The sequence below is a fragment of the Chenopodium quinoa genome, unplaced genomic scaffold, assembly GCF_001683475.1.
Source record: "Chenopodium quinoa cultivar QQ74 unplaced genomic scaffold, ASM168347v1, whole genome shotgun sequence".
Taxonomy (NCBI): domain Eukaryota; kingdom Viridiplantae; phylum Streptophyta; class Magnoliopsida; order Caryophyllales; family Amaranthaceae; genus Chenopodium; species Chenopodium quinoa.
This window is the reverse complement of record NW_018744704.1, coordinates 6,536,898-6,556,126: the sequence shown is the minus strand read 5'-3', so window position 1 is coordinate 6,556,126 and position 19,229 is coordinate 6,536,898. Positions and strand designations below refer to the sequence as shown.

Below are 19,229 nucleotides of genomic sequence, written 5' to 3'. Positions count from 1 at the left end.
TCAACGGCCAACTTGTGGACGGCTAGATCCGGGCTGACGCCTGGAATCTCCTCCACTTCAAAGGAAAATATGTCTTTGAACTCTCTCAGAAGTTGGAGCAAGTCTGCCCCCAACTTTTCAAAAGCAACCGTCCCAACCTTGACTGTTTTGTCAGGGCGGCTGTCATCCAGGACGACATCAACACTCTCACTAGCTGGCTGGGGTCGGGAGTCATCCGACCTTCCCCTGGCTAGTGATTTCTATTTTGTTTTTCTGGCGGGGGCCAATTGGTCCGCCTTTCGCTTTTTACCGGCAGCCTTGGGAGCAGGCGCGGCTTCCTCGTTGTCAAGGTCGACGGGCTCCTCATTGTGGCCGGCTGCAATAGCAGTTGGCTTGACGTCTGAGAGGTATCACTCCCTATCGCTCCCGGTATCAATTAAGATCCGGCCAACTCGTTGATTGGCAACCTTGCATTCGATGACAATAGGGTCATCGTGGGGCCGCCTGACCATGCCCCAAGCCTTCTCAGAGATGAAGACCTTAGGGAAGGTATCTTTCAACGCCTGGCCCTCATCCTCTGGGTTAGACAGTTTCCGGATGTTATCCTTAGTACCCCGGATGGTAGAACCTCCGCCTGCGAAACCGCCTGCTATGGTGAAGATGTGCTCTTCATCAGTTTCAGAGCTGGTAGTCGGCTTCTTTGACATTTGTCCCCCATTTGACTTGGGGTTGCCCTTGGACTTCACCAGGTAGGATTTCAATTCCCCCTCGTCAGCCAGGCGGTCCAATAGTCGCCTGAGGTTATAACAACCATTGGTGTCGTGGCCGACATTCTCATGGAACTGACAGTACTTGCTCTTGTCCCTATTCTTGACAGAGCTTTTCATGGCAGCCAATTTTTAAGGGTCAACCGGTCTTTTATCTCCATGAGGATGGAGGAGCAGTCCTTGTTGAACTCGTACTTGGGGACGTACAGTTCCAACTTCCTCTGTTTTTTCTGGGACGGCTGACCAGAGCGGTCCGCTGCCCAGACTTCTTTTCTTTTCTTTTCTTCCTTTTTGGCCGGCTGGTAAGGTCGGCTGTCTCTCCTGTCGGACCTCTTGGGTTCTGACGAGTGCTTGACGGCACAGAGCTCCGTCGCTTGTATATAGGCTTCGGCCTCCATCAGCGCCTCCTGGAGGGTAGCAACCCTCTTGCGGACCAGGTCAAACTTGAAAGTTGACCCGTCCTTCAGACCCTTGAAGAATTATGTGTATGCAACTTTTTCAAACAGCCCTTGAATCTGAATTCTCATCAGATTGAACCGCTTGACATAGGACCGAAGTCCCTCCTTGTCACCCTGCTGAATAGCCCCTAAGTCGAGACTTGTCTTTTTGGCAGGGATGTTCATGGAGAAGTTGGACGCGAACAGGTATGCAAGCGTCTTGAAATTATTGATGCACCCGGCTGGCAGGTTGCCAAACCATCATTGGGCTATGCCCTTCAACGTAGCCGGGAAACATCTGCACCAGGCGACATCATCCAACCCCTGTAGGTACATGAGGTTGGTGTATGCCATTAGGTGGTCTTTAGGGTTGGTGGTACCGTCGTAGGCACCAACCAACACGTTTTTAACCTTGGCCGGCTGTACCGCCTCGGTTATTTCCCGGGAGGAAGCCGAAGGCTGTTCCCCAAGGTTTAGCAACCGGAGCTGCCAGTCCATAAGCTGGACCTGATATGCCGCCTGACCCCCAAAGGGAGCCGACTGCATGAAATGGAGATCCATACGGGGCGTATTGCTGTTGGGGCACATACGGAGCCTGCTGAATCACGTGAGGGCCAGTACGCGCAGACACACCGCATGACTGACTCCCTTGTTGCGTCTCCGAATGCTTCATTGAAGCATTTTGGAAACTGTCTGGGTAGGTCGACGTTAACGCCGACTGAGACATGCTCTGACTTCTCTTCTCCTGGATGAACATCCGGGCGTCAGAGAAAGTCTTCTTGGACCCATTCGGCTGTGTATGCCGGATGGCTTTTCGTTGCCCTAATTCAGGAAAAAAAAGTTTTAAAAGGTCGATCAGGGGCCCATCCGTCCCCTTAGGCTTGGGGTGAGGAGTAGGCACCCGGTCTTTTATTTGTTTCTTCCCAGAAGCCTTCTTTGCCGACTGACCCTTGCTGGGGCTAGTTGACTTCTTGATTATGTCTTTTATCTCCCCCTTGAAACTCGTCATGAATTTCATGAGTTCGTCTCTGGTGACGGGGGCACTACCCTCCGCCGCCTGAGGTTGCCCAGCAGGCTTGCCGCCTGGGTTGCTGGGTCCAATTTTGCCTTGGCCCCGTTCCTTCTTTTTTTTGGAACGGGTGCGCCTGGAACGAAATGACCTGTCTGGGGCCATGTAGGTTTCGACTTCGTAGTCGTCACCACTGCCACTTTCATGGTCCGTATGGACCTCAGGGTCAGTCGTAGGCCGGCTACCCTCTGTATTCGGTACAGTGTCGGAAGCCATCTTAGTAGTGCTCTCCCCACAGACGGCGCCAAATGTTTCGGGTGTTTTTAGTCCCTCGGGAGAGTTACAATACTGAGTATGCGCGCCTGACTTTTGTACCTGCAAAACCACGAAACTCCGGTTGGGTGGAGTTTCGCCTCCGACGACCAAGTTAGTACGATTCCGGATGAGTAAACGTGCGAAAAGTAAATGGGTTTTTCTCACTGATTCAGAGAGATTCAACAATTAATATTGCTCGAGTTTTGTGTATGTATTTATGAATGTGTAATAAATGAGGATTTTCCTCTATTTATAGCAGATGAGGATCTGCTCCCCCATTGAGGGTACGATGCCACGTGTCAGCATCCAATTGGATCCCGGTGGGCCTCTGGTGGGCTACCACGTGTCATCATGCTATTGGGCCACGTGGCATAGGGTATTTTTACCCTAAACAATGAGCATCGACCCACAAAACATCTTTCAATCGACCCTCGTATGCTGAACTAAAATTACAACATCCTTCTAGATCCAAGAATTTGTAATTACACGTGATCCAAGCATAAACTACATGCATAATATAAAGAATTATGTAGCCCATATGAAAAAAAGCATCATTCATAGAAAAAGCTTCCATTCGATGCAATAGATCAATCCATAATATAGTTTTACTGATGTTAAACTAAAATTACAAAGATAGACGTAATAGATCAATCCATAGTATAGTTTTACAGATATTAAACTAAAATTACAAAGATCTATGTATAACGTACCTGAAACCACACCACGACGAGGAGCTACAACCTTGTCTTGCCTCTGTCCTTTAATTTGTGACCTTCAGATTACCAAGGAATCGGATTCAGATGTTCATGGTGTGCTGTTTGAAGTTTGAACCCAAGACCAGCCCCACCAGTACATGAGGGTGAGTAATAAATGTGACGATAATGACAAACATGGTTAACAAACAGCGTAAACTATAGTAAACTGTTGTATCATCACAGCGTCACATAAGCCACAAACAGAGTTAACATATAGCTGGCGTTAATTATACCACTTGCCGCTAACATGTTAGAAAAGTAACGTGGGGTGAACCAGGTATGTTCTTCTAGGCACGTAACTGAATGCCGCTTTCCTAATAGTAATTTACCGACCCACTTGGAACAACGGAGTTAACACGGTAATACTATTGAGATACAAAGAAGACCAACTAGGCTTGGTTGTTCTTACAAGGCTAGTTTAACAATGGTTTGTGTTTTATGCTTATCACAAATCTCTTAGAAGAAAACTCGAGAATAACTTATAAGAGAGAAGCAAGAGAATGACATACTTTCCATGACATACATTTCACAAATGCGACATTCTCTATTTATAGATAAGTTTTTTTTCAAGATAAATACATTGTTTTTAACATGCACCTAAACATTTAATATTCATTAAAAGATATGTTTCTAAAAAACATTACTTTTAAAACATAAACGTTTAATACCATCAATAGGCAATAATATACTTAAGTTACACAACTTATAACTTATTAAGTACATTAGATAATTATACTATGTCGTTTTAACTATACAACACCGAACAACATAAACATGTAAAATATTTATAAGCACATTTATTACATAAATGTTTCAACACAATAGCGCAACTTCTTCCACCAAAGAATAACAAGTGGACGAAGGACTGCCGAAGTGTACAGAAGATAAACATAATATGTTAATCTTGAAGATCAATGGGGGCCGGCTCAAAGTAACATGTATTAACTCGTTTTTTTTGTTTTAGGGTTTCTGACATTTGACTGAGTTATCTTTCATTCAGAACAATTACAGAACCCCCAACGGCCCAACCCCAGAAACACTGCTTTGCTTCACTCAAATCCTCCTCCGCAGTCCGCCCACTCCCCCACCACCAACAATGCACATCCCCCCGCATCTCCGGCGTCTCCTCCACCTCCGCCACTTCTCCTCTTCACCATTTCTCTCTCCTCCACCTTCTCTCACCTCCCTTCAACCCCATTTCTCATCTCCCTCACTAACCCCCCACCACCACAACCACCATCTTCCTTCTCTCTTCCCTTTCCCCCTCAGATCCTTCTCCTCTGAACCCTCCCACAACAATGACGAAATTGCCCTTTCTCTCTCCTCTGAACTCCTTAAACCCTCTCAACAACCCGACTCTCTTTCCCTCTCTCAACGCCTTGACCTCTCTTTCTCCCACATTACTCTCTCTTCTCACTTGATTCTTCAGATTCTCAACAATTCTCCTGATGCTGGTCGCTCTGCTTTCGATTTCTTCAAATGGGTTTCTTCCAAATCCGATCATTTTCAGCTCACTGATGAGGTATTCTCTTATTTTGTTGATTATTTCGGTCGAAGGAAGGATTTTAAGATTATTCATGATGTTCTTGTTGATGGGAATGGTGTTGTTAGAGCTAAAACATTCGCTGCGTCGATCGACCGTCTTGTTCGGGCCGGTCGAGCGACGCAGGCGGTGTCGTTTTTCGATAGAATGGAAAATGAATATGGAATTTCTAGGGATAGGCAATCGTTAGAGTATATTGTTACTAAGCTTTGTGATCATGGGTATGCTAGTTATGCTGAGAAAATGGTTAAGAATCTTGCTAATGAGTTTTTCCCTAATGAGTATGTGTGTGATGTGTTGATTAAAGGGTGGTGTGTTGATGGGAAACTTGAGGAGGCTAGGAGGTTAGCTAGGGAGATGTATAGGGGCGGATTTGAGATTGGTACGGTGGCGTATAATGCAATCCTTGATTGTGTTTGTAAGCTTTGTAGGGAGAAGGATCCTTCTAGGGTTCAGTCTGAGGCTGATAGCATTTTGGTTGACATGGATGCGGCTGGTGTGCCCCGTAACACTGAGACTTTTAATGTGTTGATGTCGAATTTGTGTAAAATCCGTAATACAGAGGATGCTATGATGTTGTTTCATAGGATGGGTGAGTGGGGGTGTCATCCTGATGCAAAGACGTTTCTTATCCTCACTAGGAGTTTGTATCAGGCTGCGAGGGTTGGGGAGGGAGACGAGATGATTGATAGGATGAAATCGGCAGGGTATGGTGATGCTCTTGATAAGAAGGCTTACTATGGGTTTTTGAAGATCCTTTGTGGAATAGAGAGGATTGATCCTGCTTTAAATGTCTTTTCTAAGATGAAAGTGGATGGGTGTAAACCAGGGGTCCAGACTTATGACCTATTGATTGAAAAGTTGTATGCTCATAATCATGCTGAAAAAGCTAAGGCTCTTTTCAATGAAGCTGTTCGTAATGGAGTTCCAATTGAGCCTAAGGTTTACAAGGTGGATCCCAGATTTGAAAAGAAGCCAAAGGTTATCAAAAAAGGGAAGAAGCGTTTGACATTGCCTCAGAAGATGGCATTGAAAAGGAAAAACCTCAGGAAGCTTCATTTGAGCTACGTAAAGAAGCCAAAAAATATGATGCGGCGAACATATTAATCTAGTTTTTGTTCAGCTGCTTTATGGCTGGAGTATACATGGTAAATTTCACCCTCTTGTATTCATTTCTTTTTGATTTTCTTATAATGTTGCATAGAGAAAAAGAAAAGTGCCAGTCAGTGTGAAAATATCCATACTGGCTTTCATAATGTGTAGATTGTGCGGTTGGGCCTTTTTATGATTTGTTCCTGTCAGTTACGTAAAGAAGAGTGTGTTTTGAAATTGTTAATTTGGTGTTAAGTGGTCATGAAATCTCTATGTTTTAAAGAAAATTTGAAGTTTGCATTACTGGGCTACTGGTCAGCCTATGAGTGCTCTGTACCGATATTTTAACTCATTGGCTGTCTAAGCTTCATTCGGGTAAGGGAGAGGGTTGGGGACTTGGGGTAGCGTAAAACTTTGTCATCCATCAGCATGAGGTGAGATGATTATTGGGTTGGTAGTCCTGATTTGTCTTCGAGTGGTTTTTTGCAATGCACATTAGCAGTCTAATCTGTATGATCAGCTTCAAGAGTTCCTGACATGTAAGATATAACCTCAGACCTGTTAATTCATTTACGAGTATATGTATGATTGTCAGACTCAGATAATTTCATGTTTTTGGTTCTAAATGAATTTGTTAAGTGTCCAAACACATGTAGGATTTTCAAGGATTTGACCTGGTACTTTATGTTTGAGTAACATAGCCTATCATGAAGTTCAACATTCATTGAATTACCACTTGTTAATTAAGTTGTTCACAACATACAAAAGCCAATTACGATAGGACACATATATTTTTTTTCACCCGGGTTCTTGTGATACCCTCAAGTTCGGTTTGTTCAGAGGATTGGCATTTCGGTCAATCTGATTTGTAGGGCAAAGCTTTCTGCTATGCATTATCCTAGTGCCTCTTCCATCACTCCTTACAAGTCCAGGGTTTTATGTTTATAATTTTGAACCTCGTATTTGGATGGTTGTATTGTACTGTAATGAGACCATTGGTTGAGAAGACTTGTGCTATTTCAACAAACTAAATGAAATCCTGTTGTTGTCAATTACTCATATAAACTCCCTTGACGAATAGCTCTAATGAGGCTCTCTCACATATTATGGACACTCATGGGGATTTTATTTTATTTTATTTTTTGTATGGGGGTGGAGGTAGGTGCATTTTATTGTTCTCATCGATTTAAAAGTTCTTAGACATGCCTATCTTCCTAAACTTCATTCTAGAGTTTATTTAATACTCAATCTTACCCACATTCTTGAGTCCTGCATCTTTTTTCTTCATTAAGCTTGAAATTCTATTCCTTGGAATCTTGGTGAAAAGTATTCAAGTGACGGAGAGACATTTGACAACTTGTCCCTTTATTTTATTTATTCTGTTGATTATTCACATCACAATTTGCTTCTTTTTTTTTTTTTTTTTTGCATATTTTTTTGTGAAAATATAATAATATTCTAAATTTCTAACTGAACTCTGTAGCCTTACATCAGTGATTATGTATTATCATTATGGCTTTAGCTTCAATTTCTGACCTTTTAGTATGTTTCCACTTGTATGTCTGAGCTCCTTTGATGCATTGAGTTAATGCATGATATTGAATCTCAGAATTCCACATTTTCTCTAACAGGCTCCAATAAAAATCGAATCCTGATCAAATTAAATTCAGTATATAACGACAAACCACAGTTATATGATTGAAAATAAATATACATGTAGTAGTGGCCTAGATAAAGACCATTCACAAACATTTTAAGGGTTCTATGAGACTATAATTGTCCTCCACCCTCCATGTTTCTTAGACTAAGGATTCTTCTTTTCTAATTGATTCTTGTGTTTTATATTGTTTATCATAGGCGTATTATGGCATTTAAAAAAAAAAAAAAAAAAACAAAACAAAATGTGCAATCAATATTTTTACACGCTTCTTCATTCTATAAATATTGCAGCATCAGAGCTTTATGCTTCCCATCGCACAGTTTTAAAAATTAATATATTTTTCCCAATAAGTAATTATAATATCCAGGTATTTAAAAAAGTATAATCCAAGACGAATTTGAGACATGACTAAATATTTTCTTATTTATACATTACAATAGATGGTCAAAGGAGAGTGTGAATAGTGTAAAAATCCAAATGTTGCAATATTTGTGGAAAAGAGGACGTATCTATCATGTCTTAGGTTAGTTTCAGGATATGTGAACTCAATTGAAGATGAAAATGGTGGGGAAGGGTTTTTAACTGAAGAACCACCATAATATGAAATGTAACTTCTAGATTAATTTGTTGATAAGCCTTGAAACTATCTACAAATTGTAGCTTTCTACTGTTGTATCTGATTGCAGCTTACTTATCTGCCTGATTTTAGGATTAGCTTTCTTGCTTACCATTTGTCTAGGGTTGCAAATTCTGCTCTTGGGGTTTTGTACATGGATATAGATTTTTTTTCTTTTTTTATTTTTTAATGTATAACCTTGCTTTCCCAATAAAGGCTTAACGTTTATCACTAAGTCTGTTTATACTTGTTAAGTTTTTTACCTGTCTCTTATTCATTCCTTCAGGGTTACCTTTACTATTTAGTTGTTAAAATTTTGTTTTCTAGATATTCATTTTAGCTTACTATAATTATGTATCATAGTGGTGGCTATGGCTCCGTTTGTTTTGATGGAAGACATTTTCCGGAAATCATTTTTCCATTTTCCAGTGTTAGGTTGGGAAAGTGTGGAAAATAATTTTCCCATAGGTGGAAAATTGTTATCCCTAGAGTAGAAGACATTTCCTCCTTGCCCCTAACATCCTTTGCCTCTTCTCTCTTCCATCTTCTCCCTTCCATCTTCATCCTTCTACTCTCTTTTTTCTCTTCCGCTATATATTTTTTGTGAGGAAAACAAAGGAAATAATTCTTACAGTTGTGTTTTCCCTTGAAAATTATTTTCCACAGAAAATGACTTTCTTGGAAATTGTTTTCCGTCAAAACAAATGAAGCCTATATGTTAATGAATAAATCTAGTTTCTTATTTATGACTTGGGCTTCAGTAAGTTTAATTGAGTTTATACTTGTAATAGTTAGTGCTATCTGGTGATAACAATTTCACACCCCTTTGTATGCCATGCAGGTACTGCATCTCATTGGCCTTTCCCTCTCAACTTATGTTACCCTTGCTATGGAGTAATCACTTCATAAAAAATCTTTGTAATAAGAATGGTGTGAACATACTGAAGGTCAAAAGGTGTTTCATTTGTTGTCTTGTTGGTCAACAACGCGATAAGGAGGTGATGCCTTCTCTACAGCCATCAACACTCCTATCCGACGCATCTGGCTCATAGTTAAGTATGATAAAGCATCAACTAATCTTTTTATTTAGGGCAGCTTGGTTTTAGATAATTGCAATTAGGTTATTCTCTAAAGGCCCTTTGCTAAGAGGTACAAATTTTGCTTGCATATCTGCAATGTCTCACATTCTTTTTCTTTGAGTATGTTGAAGCTCTCATGAACAAATAACAGTTGGTTTTTCTGCTGTGTATCAAACAAGGTAGGGGTTCAACGCTGTCTTGCTATGATGCTTTGTAACTCACTTTTCTTTTGAACTAGTTGTGGGAGTGCGCTACCCCCTCCCCCAATTTGGCCAAATTAATTTCTAGGAATTTAATTGCGGTTGTCTTTGGTAATCACTATATGCAATAACAACATAGTATTTCTTGAGCAATTAATGAAAATCGTAATGCTAATAGAGGTTGGTTATAAAAGGGTTGATTAAGTAAACAACATTAAAAAGATTAGAGCTAAAGAGATGAGAGTGATTATTGATATGTTTATTGGAAGTTATCAAGAGTCGGTGTTATTGTAGCAATGTGATTTTCCTTTTTCAAATAGTATTTGTACAAGGTGCATACATGCAAAGGAACTTCCTTTATTTCCCCAAACACTTTTTTTTTTTTTTTTTTTTTTTTCTTTTTTTCCTCCTATCCTTGCTCTATTTTAATACCTTCATAAATTCTTGGTCTCTCTCTCCCTCCTCACTCTTACCCTGAAATTTCTTTAGGTCTTCATTCTCTAATTTTGCATTTTCAACTTGTAATGTCATTCTCTTTTAGGAATTTTGCAACTATTTGTCATCTTAGCTCTCTATTTCCATCATCTTCGAAGTGCGCCGTTATATGTGATTTATTGCTTTATGGGCTTTTGAGCCTTTCGTTATTTGATGCCTCTCTTAGGCCACGTGTTATGCTCAAATTGTTTTTTTTTTTTACAACCGAGTCGGATGCCAGGTGTCGGCTTTTGGTATGGCCATTTGTTATCTCCATTCTCATTTGTATGTATGAGAAGGGTAAAACCCCAAAGAATTATTATTATAGTTACAAATATAGATATATTGATTGATTGAAAGTTTATAATTTTTGATATTTGGAAAGCACATGTCGAGACAAGACCACGCATGACTATGTTATTCATAATTTGAAAGTCACAAATGATGGTCGAACAATTTTATATGAACACTATTAAAGTCAACATGTTGCACTTATTTTAAAGAAACAGAGGAAGTACTAATATTTGATTTTATATTAAAATATTAGGGTCAAAGTGACTTATTTAAATATTGCAAATTTTAAAGTTAATTAATACATTTAATTTTTAGAATTGTTGACATATTACTTCCTCCATTCTTTTTTACTTGATCTGTTTTTTTTATCACGCTTATCAATGCAAAATTTTAACGATCAATAACTTTAATTCTCCATAACTAAAAATTTTTAAAGTTATATATTATGATAGTATTTATTGAGACGAATTTAAAAATATTCCACACGAATATGTTTTTCGTTAAATATAATTCACAAAAGACGGTCAAATGAGGGGTGGTGTAAAAGTCAAAAGCAGGTCAAGTAAAAAAGAATAGAGAAAGTATAGTTTTTGTTTAAAAATAATAAGAAAATTGATTAGGCCTCAATTCTCACGATTTTTTTTTTTTAGTTATTTGCAACATTTGGGATTATATGGGAGGTAAATGAATTCCTGCCTCAAGCATGTACATATGATATGATTCGATCCTCTCAACCTCTAAGTAAGAATCTTTTCAAATGAACCAACAAATAATCTTTTCAAATGAACCAACACTTTGTTGATTGTTTACGTATAGCAAATGCTAGCGTTAAATAACAAAAGGGGAAGAAAAAATACTTTAACTCACTACATGATAGCCAGGTAGAGAGGCAACACAAAAGTAGAGATGGCATTACAGATGATGTGGTTACAATTACAGCCAACGCCATCCTCTACTTGGGCTGCTCCTCGTCTCACTCTTTCTAAAACCAATCAATGGAACTTGTGTCGCCTTCCGTCGCTTACGACCTTCACAAAGCTCAGAGCATCCGTTGAAGATACTGGAAATGACACTTCTTCCACTCCTCTTCTTCAGCTACATCAGCCCAACCAAGTGAGCCTTTCACTAATATCTCTCTCTTTTTTTTCTTGGGTGATAATTTCTTGATGAATAGCTGAGTTTTGTAATTATAAAAAATAATTGTTTTATGCTGATTTTGTCACTCAATTTGTATTCCTAGTTTCCTACTGCAATTTATTCTCGGGAAAACTCTTTATTTTTCATCTTTTCCTGATATTTTTTTGGTGGGTATACTTTGATTCATTTGGTTGGGGCAATTAGTGTTGTTGCAGAAGAATTAATGCCTGAATAGTTGAACTCGGGTTTGAGTGAATGGATATACATGATGCTTTGTTCAAGGTAACATGTTGAAATTCAATTTAGGAAGTAGAAGAAGGTATTAAAGTGTTGAAGAATGCTGCAAAAACAAGGAAGGTTGATAAAAACAAAGTTTTAACAGCTCTTTCGACTATTGAGAAGGCAAAACTCGACCCTTCGAAATTTCTTGAGACACTTGGAGGATCTAAATCACCTGGGAAGACCTGGATGCTCATTTTTACTGCTGAGGTTTGCAGTACGCTCATTTTAGTTTTAATTTAATGTATAGTCTACTCAACACAACTACATTTTTGCTGTAATTGCATTACAGATGATTAGGTGCTGACTATGAGCTAGTTACAGAATTTTGAAAATTGTTATGTAGAAAAAACTCAAGGGTGGACGATATTTCCCTCTAACTGCTGTCCAGAGATTTGACGCTGAGGTATGCATTGCGTGTTAGACTGTTATCTTCCTTTCTTGTTATCCTCTAAAGTATGATGAAATTGAGAGTAAGATATTATTTTAATAAGCTGGATGCGTGGAATGATGGATCCATGATTGTTCTTCTTCCATCATGGAAGGAAAGTGCGTTTTGATTTTATACTTTGATGGACCTCAAACTTATCACTCTGACTTAAGCTTGCATATGAACAGGCAAAGAGGATTGAAAATGGTGTGTATCTCGGACCACTAGGGAGTTTGAGCTTTGAAGGAAGATTTTCATGGAAGAATAGAAAACTGGCTTTCATTTTTGAGTGCATTCGTATAAAACTAGGACCATTCAGTCCTTTACAAGTAAGCCTAGGAAATCAAGAAAACAGGGAGCCAAACAACAAAGATCCCTTCTTCATATGGTTTTATGTCGATGAGGAGATAGCAGTGGCCCGTGGCAGAAGTGGTGGAACAGCATTTTGGTGTCGTTGTCGCCGAGTTACTAGTACTTAACTCTCCTGGAAGCATGCACCAACACTTTCGGAAATTTAGTGGTTTAAATTGTTGACATTATAAATCAAATTATTTTAAGTTATAAAGGCTTATCGTACAGCTAATATGCAACTTAGTGTATGTCGGTTTGCATAGTGCAGTTTATATAATTGCAAAGGTTTTTTTTTTTTGTTAAAATGCAGTATGTTCTTGAGTATACATTCATGCTACGATGTGGAGCAACTCCATTTTTTTTTGTACTTTTGTGATAGCTTGGTGCAGGGCCCGAAGCGTGCTTAGCTCTCTACTTGTCCTGATCTTCTCCATTCTTTTCCAATGGGTAACCTGATCCCCTTCTAGTTGCCATGCCACTGCTCCCCTGCAATCTCAATTCCAAAACCTTGTAAAGAAGATGCTGACTTTGCTGCATTCATCGCCACCATTGATCAAACTCCGCTCACATTAGACTCAGCTTTGGCATTCATCCTTCTACTGTTCCCAAAACACAGAGGATCTTGATGTTCACTTCCATCCGAGCCTTGTTCACTGGTCTTTTTTAGTTTTCTTTGCCCACCGCAAAGCTTGGTCTCCCCAATTATCAATGTCTCAGTGTTAGAAGGTATAAAAGAGATCAAATCACCATTGACAGGCTTATAACAGAACAGATTAGAACAACTTTTGAATAGAGGAAAAAGATCTTCAAGTCATTTTATTAATATTCTGGGAGTAAATATACTAGGGGTTTTTTTTTTTTTTTTTTTTTTTTTTTTTAATTTTTTAATATTTTCTGTAATAGAGAATATTATTGAATAGACAATAATGAAAATGGAAGGAGCTATATATAAACATAGCTCCTCTTACAAAGAATATCAATAATCTGAAAATAGTTTGACTTTAATAATTGCAACACTTTTCTTTTTCATCCCTTTTATAATAATTGCAAACTTAGTAAAGACTAGTAGTATATATAACTATACTAAAGCAGAGGTTTTTTGTTTTGGAGAGAATTTTCCCTCCTAAACTTTACTTTTTTAATATATATATATATATATATATATATATATATATATATATATATTATATATATATATTATATATATATATTATATATATATATATATTGAATCAAGATCATGTGAGAACCTAGGTCTATAATAGGAACTAGGAACTCATCTGGACCGTAGATCTCGTTCAATCTAACGACTCACATTCCATCGGCCTCATTAAGGACATTTTTGTAATTTGCGCGTTGAATGACCTTCGTCCTAACTCATATGTAGCTTCATTTTCTTTCTCTCTCTCTTCTTCTGCATTTTCTCTCTCCTCTTGCAAATTCTCTATTTCGATTTCTCTAATCTCGTCGCACGTCAACAATTTTGCAAATTCTCATCTCTGATGAGTCCATATCAGCGCATAGCAACTATGGGCATATCAATTGTATAGGAGGGCATAAGCGCCATTTACCAGTCATTAACAAAAAAAGTGGAAGGCTGACTGTGTTGTATCCCGTTATTTTTCAAAAACCAATTTCATTACCTTTAAAGCTTATTCTCTCTCCTCCGTTTCTAGTTTGTCTCTCCACTCTCTCTCCTCCCTGAAGGTCCTATACTCTGTTGCAACGAAGACGCTAGGACGGTGGTTATCGCCGGAGAAAGAGCAGAAGTTTACTGCGGTGTAGTTAATGCGTAAATTGTAGGTAGCTGCTACTAGCTTCGTCGTTTGATTGAAGGTATGGGCGCAAAACACTTCTCGAATTATGATTTTATGTGTAAATGTTGTAGTTGTGACTTTTGTTTGTTGTTATGAAGTTTTAGTTTGTGTAATTTAGGTTTTTCCAGTGAATTTAGCGATTTAGGTTACCTGTGTTGTTCATTTGTTTAATTGGTAAAAATTTTAGTGGGCGTGGTCCTAAAAACCTTAATTGGATTGAATTTGTTATTATGATGTTTTAGTTTATATGATTTACGGTTATCCAGTGAAAATAGCGAAGTAGGGTTTCCTTTGTTGTTCATTTTTATTATTGGAATTAATTTGAGGATGTGAAACCCGTAATTGGAATGAAATGAAATTGTTGTTATGATGATTTAGATTATGTAATGCTTTGTTAACCATTGGAAATTTGCGAGCCGTTGTTGTTTAATTGTAATGAACAAGCGAAATTATTTTGGGTGTGGTGGTAGGAGTGTTGAATTAAAGTATTTAATTTAATTTGAATCCATGTAAATGAGTGATTAATTTTGAGTGTTTTGTGGTGGAAGACGTATTGAATTATGAATAAGTGATATTGTTACATTAAGAAATTATGACTGTTGTGGTATGTATATGTGAATATAGTGGAGAAATTACATGTGAAGAGTTAAGGGTTTGTTGAAATGGTTTTATGTAGTTGGGAAATCCCATTTATCGAGCATTCGTTTGAACTTGGCAGGAGGAAATAATGTCGAGGAAGAGCAAGGGATCAGGAATGGTGAGTTATTGTTTGTTGAAATTAAAAGATTGTGTGTTTGCTGGATTTGCTTAGTCGTGGTTGTGTGTTGTAGTTGATTTTTGGTGGCAAATATTTGTGTTTGTGTAGGCGCGGTCGAAAGCCGTGAATGAAGAGGTGCCTAAAAAGAAAGCAGCTAGTAAAGGGAAGAAGAAACTGAAATCTGATCCAGTTTTTGTGGTTGAGTATTTAAAGGACTCTGATGAAGGTGCTTCTGATGATCGTGGTTATACTGAATCTAGTAGTGATGAAACTGTTTCTGATGATGCTGTTTCCACATCTGGTGATTATGAGGAAGATGAGGATGCGGAGGACGATGGTCAAGGTAGTGCTGAAGAACCAGAACAAGACAAAAGTGAGCTACTAGGATCTCCTGATCAAGTTATTGCGGGAAAAGGTTGAGAAAGGGAAGCGCAAGCGAGGTCATATTGAGAAAAGGATAGGAAAATGGGGCAAGCTAAAGGTATGTCATGTTAGATGGAAATGATAAAAGCTTATTTGTTGTGTAATACTTGGATGGAGAAATGAAATGTGTAATGTCATGTGTAGGTCGAGAAGACGAAGGGAGAAGTGGCGAAGGAGAAAGGGGTTTTCGTTAAAACCCAATTAAGAAGTATGCAGAAGGTACTCTCTGAACATTATTTGTTGAAATCCATGACATGGAAATGTCTGTTGGGAGTTCTGTGGTTGGTCCTTTATTTTGTTTAGGTAGTTCGGTAAATAAACTAAATTACTAAAGATTAATTGTAAATTGTAGTTGAGTTGTAAGTTAAGTATGAATATTGTGAGTCCTTAATTGGATGTGCGTGATTAAATTCCCTTATAGAATATTCACAAGTAATTTGAATGGGATAGTATAATTAGTTTCTATTTAGCTGGTTTATATGGAAGGACAGTTGCTGTAATTTGTTGTAATTTAGTTGGAAATGTAAAAAATTGAGGTAACCTAGAAAGGAATTAGTTGGAATTGAAGAATTTGAGTAACCTAGAAGGAATTTAATCGGTTCGTGGTGTTATTTTGTGAGGCTTGGGCCGGTGTCATTTGATTGAAGTTTGTCTTGTTTGAATGTAATGTTGTAGGCCCCAAATTTGCATGGTGTGAAGGCTTTTGCAACTGCAGTGAAGAAGTTTGATGACTCTAGGAAGAAGCTGGTCACAGAAATGGGTTTTGGAGGGTTGTTAAGTATACCCCTGACTTTTGTACCCCGGAAGTTTGTGTACTGGCTGTTGACAAGGGTGATGGGTGATGGTTCCATAACTTTTGGAGATGAGTGTGTGCTTCTTTTGAAACCTGTGCAGGTCGAGTACGTACTTGGGATTTCCATGGGGTCGAAGGAATTTTCGTGTACGATTCCTGAGGATAAGCAGGTAGAGCATAGCAGAATTTTGGAGAAGTTTGGGAAAAATGAACACATTTCATTAGTAGCTGCTTTGGGGGCACTGATTCAAAAGGATGGGGAAGGTAATGTGTTGCCGCTGTCGAATGACGAGAAGGCTGATTTCAAGATAGCCTTTCTCATAGCAGCTTTAGGCTACTTATTGTGTGCTACGGCGAACACAAGCCATCTTGGGGTGAAGCTTGTACCGTCGTTATTGGTTTACGATGAAGCGGATGAGTATGACTGGTGCAGTTATGTATTTAACTGGATGGTTGTAGCAGCCAGGAGTTTCCAAAAGAAATTTGCCCGTGATAGATATGTTGCAGGTTGTGGGGGTTGTATCCTTTTTTTGTTGGTGAGTAAAATTGGGTATTTGCCACCGTACACCAAAAGCATTTTGAGTAATTTTATTAAATTTTGCAGTCTTCTCGTTTGTAATGGTTAGTTGAACTAAATCATCCATCCTGTCCTTTTTTTGTAGATTTTTTATCTAGATCACCTAATTCGTGTCCCTATGAGTTGGGATGTGAGACCGAGACTAGAGGCATGGTCCGAAGAAAAGATCAATGAGGCAGTTGGCGAGGACAAAAAAGAATCTGGGGATTTCGGAAAATTGTTGGTTAGTATTAGTTTGACTTTCATTTGATGTGAATACATCCCTACTGAAGCTGTTGTGTTTGATTCTTTTACAGTCTCTGGATGTAGCGTATGGGGAGCCGCATTCGTTGACTCTTCGGGAGGTTCGGAGGTAGACGCTGAAAATATTACGCAGCAGGTATAATGCAAGTCAATGATAGTTTTATATGTAGCTCTGTATTTTATAAAATAAGTGACATGTCCTATGACAGTTGTTAATAGTTTTTATTTATGCTTTCCTGAAGGTGTTGGATAGAATTAATCCGAAGTTGGTGGCTATGATGGATTTGAAATTAGTTGACGTTATGAAATCAATGCATAAGCTGATGTCACAGTGTGTTGACGTAGCTAATGCCTAGAGAGTGAGTAGGGGGAAGCCAATGGAGAGGGATAAGCCAACGGAGAAGGAAGTTATTGTGCATGAAGATGAGGCTTTGGGCAGTTGTTTGTTGGAGAAGGAACAACTGGAAGAAGGTGCGAACGTAGTTGGTGGGAAAGAGCCTCATGTTGATGCAGTTTCAGGTGAAGATGACCTGGACCATGTGGTTCAAAAGATTTCGGATGATCCACTGTTTGCAGAGGCTGGGAGTGTGGTCAAGGTGACTGGGGCTGATGAAGGTGTTCTCTCACAGTTCAAAGCCTGGTTTTCTGATCATGAAGTGGATGATGAGAACATGGAGCCTGGACCTGAAATAGTTGTGGGCTTGGTTGGGATGAGGGGAACTACTGTGTTGGTTGATGCTCAGTGCAGTTTGGCAAATTCATCTTCATCTGATGAGGAAGATGAGTCTGCTGGGAAGGGGGTCGGAACTGGTGATAAGAGGGTGGTGAAACCTACCGAGGCAACCTTGTCATCCATGTTCACCAATGTGTCCACCACCCGTCGCCGTACAACAGTTGAGGCACGTCTGCTGCAGTTTGTAAAGCGCTAGAAGGACCTGAAGGATCCACTGAGGTAATTCAGAAATGTGTAATTGAGTGAAAAGTCTTTTTTGTGCATGCTTTTTGTAAAATTTTTGTTTAAATTGTAAATTCTAATATGTTTATGTGTATACTTGGTGTTATGTTGTTGCTTCACTTCATAGCCCTGGTATTGTGCTGATAAAGTGTGACCTCATGGAAGCCAACCAGAGGGATTGCTATGAAGTGGTGCACCATAAATCGCGGGTTTCCAGTGATTACGTTAGAATGGCCAGTGTGCTATACACCAAGTAATGGGCCACCAAAGACTTTTGGAACAGAAGCAAGCATATTTTGCTTGACCCAAGCTTTTCGGTAAGTGGTTCGTGGTTCATTTTAGCTCTAGGGTGTCATATTTACGTGACCAATTGATGATCATACTTGTTATTTTTTTTTGTTTGGATCGTAGAATCGACTGTTGTTGAACGAAGGAAAAGAAGAACATATTTGTAACAAGTATGCCAAATTTCTCCTAAACTTTAACCTGTTGCAGATTCGAGCGGTCAGCTACTTACTCTCATAATTCAATACTGTAGGTTTAAATATGTTTCATGCATATACTCTAAATTGTGCTTATGGCATTGACATTGTCATTTTACCTGGTCTTTGTCCCAGTTCTCAAAGTTCCTGATGATTCCCTTGACGAGTCGCACTGGTGGTGCTTAGCAATAGACATGAAGGCTCAACAGTTGTGGATGATAGATTCTACCCTACCCCGTTCACCACAAATGCCAAAGAGTTTGATCTTCTGGTACTAATATTAATGCCTTTCATTCTAAACAAACATGGTATTTACTAGGACCATTTGGTTATGTGTAATATGTTTGTGAAACTACAGGTTAGGGGTATCGACGTCCTTTTCCGACTCTGTAACCCAGCATGGAATGCTGGTTAGCTAAATTCTTGGACGAGATGCACTGTTGAGATCTTTGAGCCAAAGGATAAGTAAGCACTTGTTTCCTTATTTGCTTACTGTGCCAATAACTTTCAGCCTAGCTTTAAGGTCAAAAGAACGTATGTTCAACTTTTATGTTAATTGTGGTCCTCTAATGTGCAGCTCATACTGTGGTGTTCTTATGCTGGTGTGTATTAAGTTCTTTGCCAGAATATTCAGCACGAGGTTCAGTGTGGTAAGTGGTGTATATATCTGTGTTTTGTGTTAAGATCTCTGGAGTGGTTGGCTACTGTTTCGGGGTTTTCTGAGGTGTCCTGCGGGAGAGTTACAATTCCGAGACTGAGCTGCCG

The 19,229-nt window shown here is 39.0% G+C and overlaps 2 protein-coding genes across 2 annotated transcripts; both read left to right on the top strand.

The window, feature by feature from the left end:
* The first annotated feature begins 4,097 nt into the window (after positions 1–4,097).
* On the top strand, positions 4,098–9,557 carry LOC110702975 (pentatricopeptide repeat-containing protein PNM1, mitochondrial-like). The gene is made up of 2 exons (XM_021880734.1): positions 4,098–5,953; positions 9,015–9,557. The coding sequence occupies exon 1, from the start codon at positions 4,359–4,361 to the stop codon at positions 5,910–5,912; it is 1,554 nt and encodes a 517-aa protein (XP_021736426.1). The 5' UTR covers positions 4,098–4,358; the 3' UTR covers positions 5,913–5,953; positions 9,015–9,557.
* Positions 9,558–10,820: 1,263 nt separating this feature from the next.
* Positions 10,821–12,710, top strand: LOC110702974. Its single transcript, XM_021880733.1, has 4 exons — positions 10,821–11,333; positions 11,664–11,846; positions 11,983–12,042; positions 12,255–12,710. The coding sequence occupies exons 1-4, from the start codon at positions 11,127–11,129 to the stop codon at positions 12,543–12,545; spliced, it is 741 nt and encodes a 246-aa protein (XP_021736425.1). The 5' UTR covers positions 10,821–11,126; the 3' UTR covers positions 12,546–12,710.
* The last annotated feature ends 6,519 nt before the right edge of the window (positions 12,711–19,229 follow it).

Coding starts and splice junctions, on each gene's coding strand:
- LOC110702975 (XM_021880734.1), top strand. CDS start 4,359: ATGCACATCCCCCCGCATCTCCGGCGTCTCCTCCACCTCCGCCACTTC.
- LOC110702974 (XM_021880733.1), top strand. CDS start 11,127: ATGGCATTACAGATGATGTGGTTACAATTACAGCCAACGCCATCCTCT. Junction 11,334..11,663: donor AGCTACATCAGCCCAACCAA/GTGAGCCTTTCA, acceptor AATTCAATTTAG/GAAGTAGAAGAAGGTATTAA. Junction 11,847..11,982: donor TGCTCATTTTTACTGCTGAG/GTTTGCAGTACG, acceptor ATTGTTATGTAG/AAAAAACTCAAGGGTGGACG.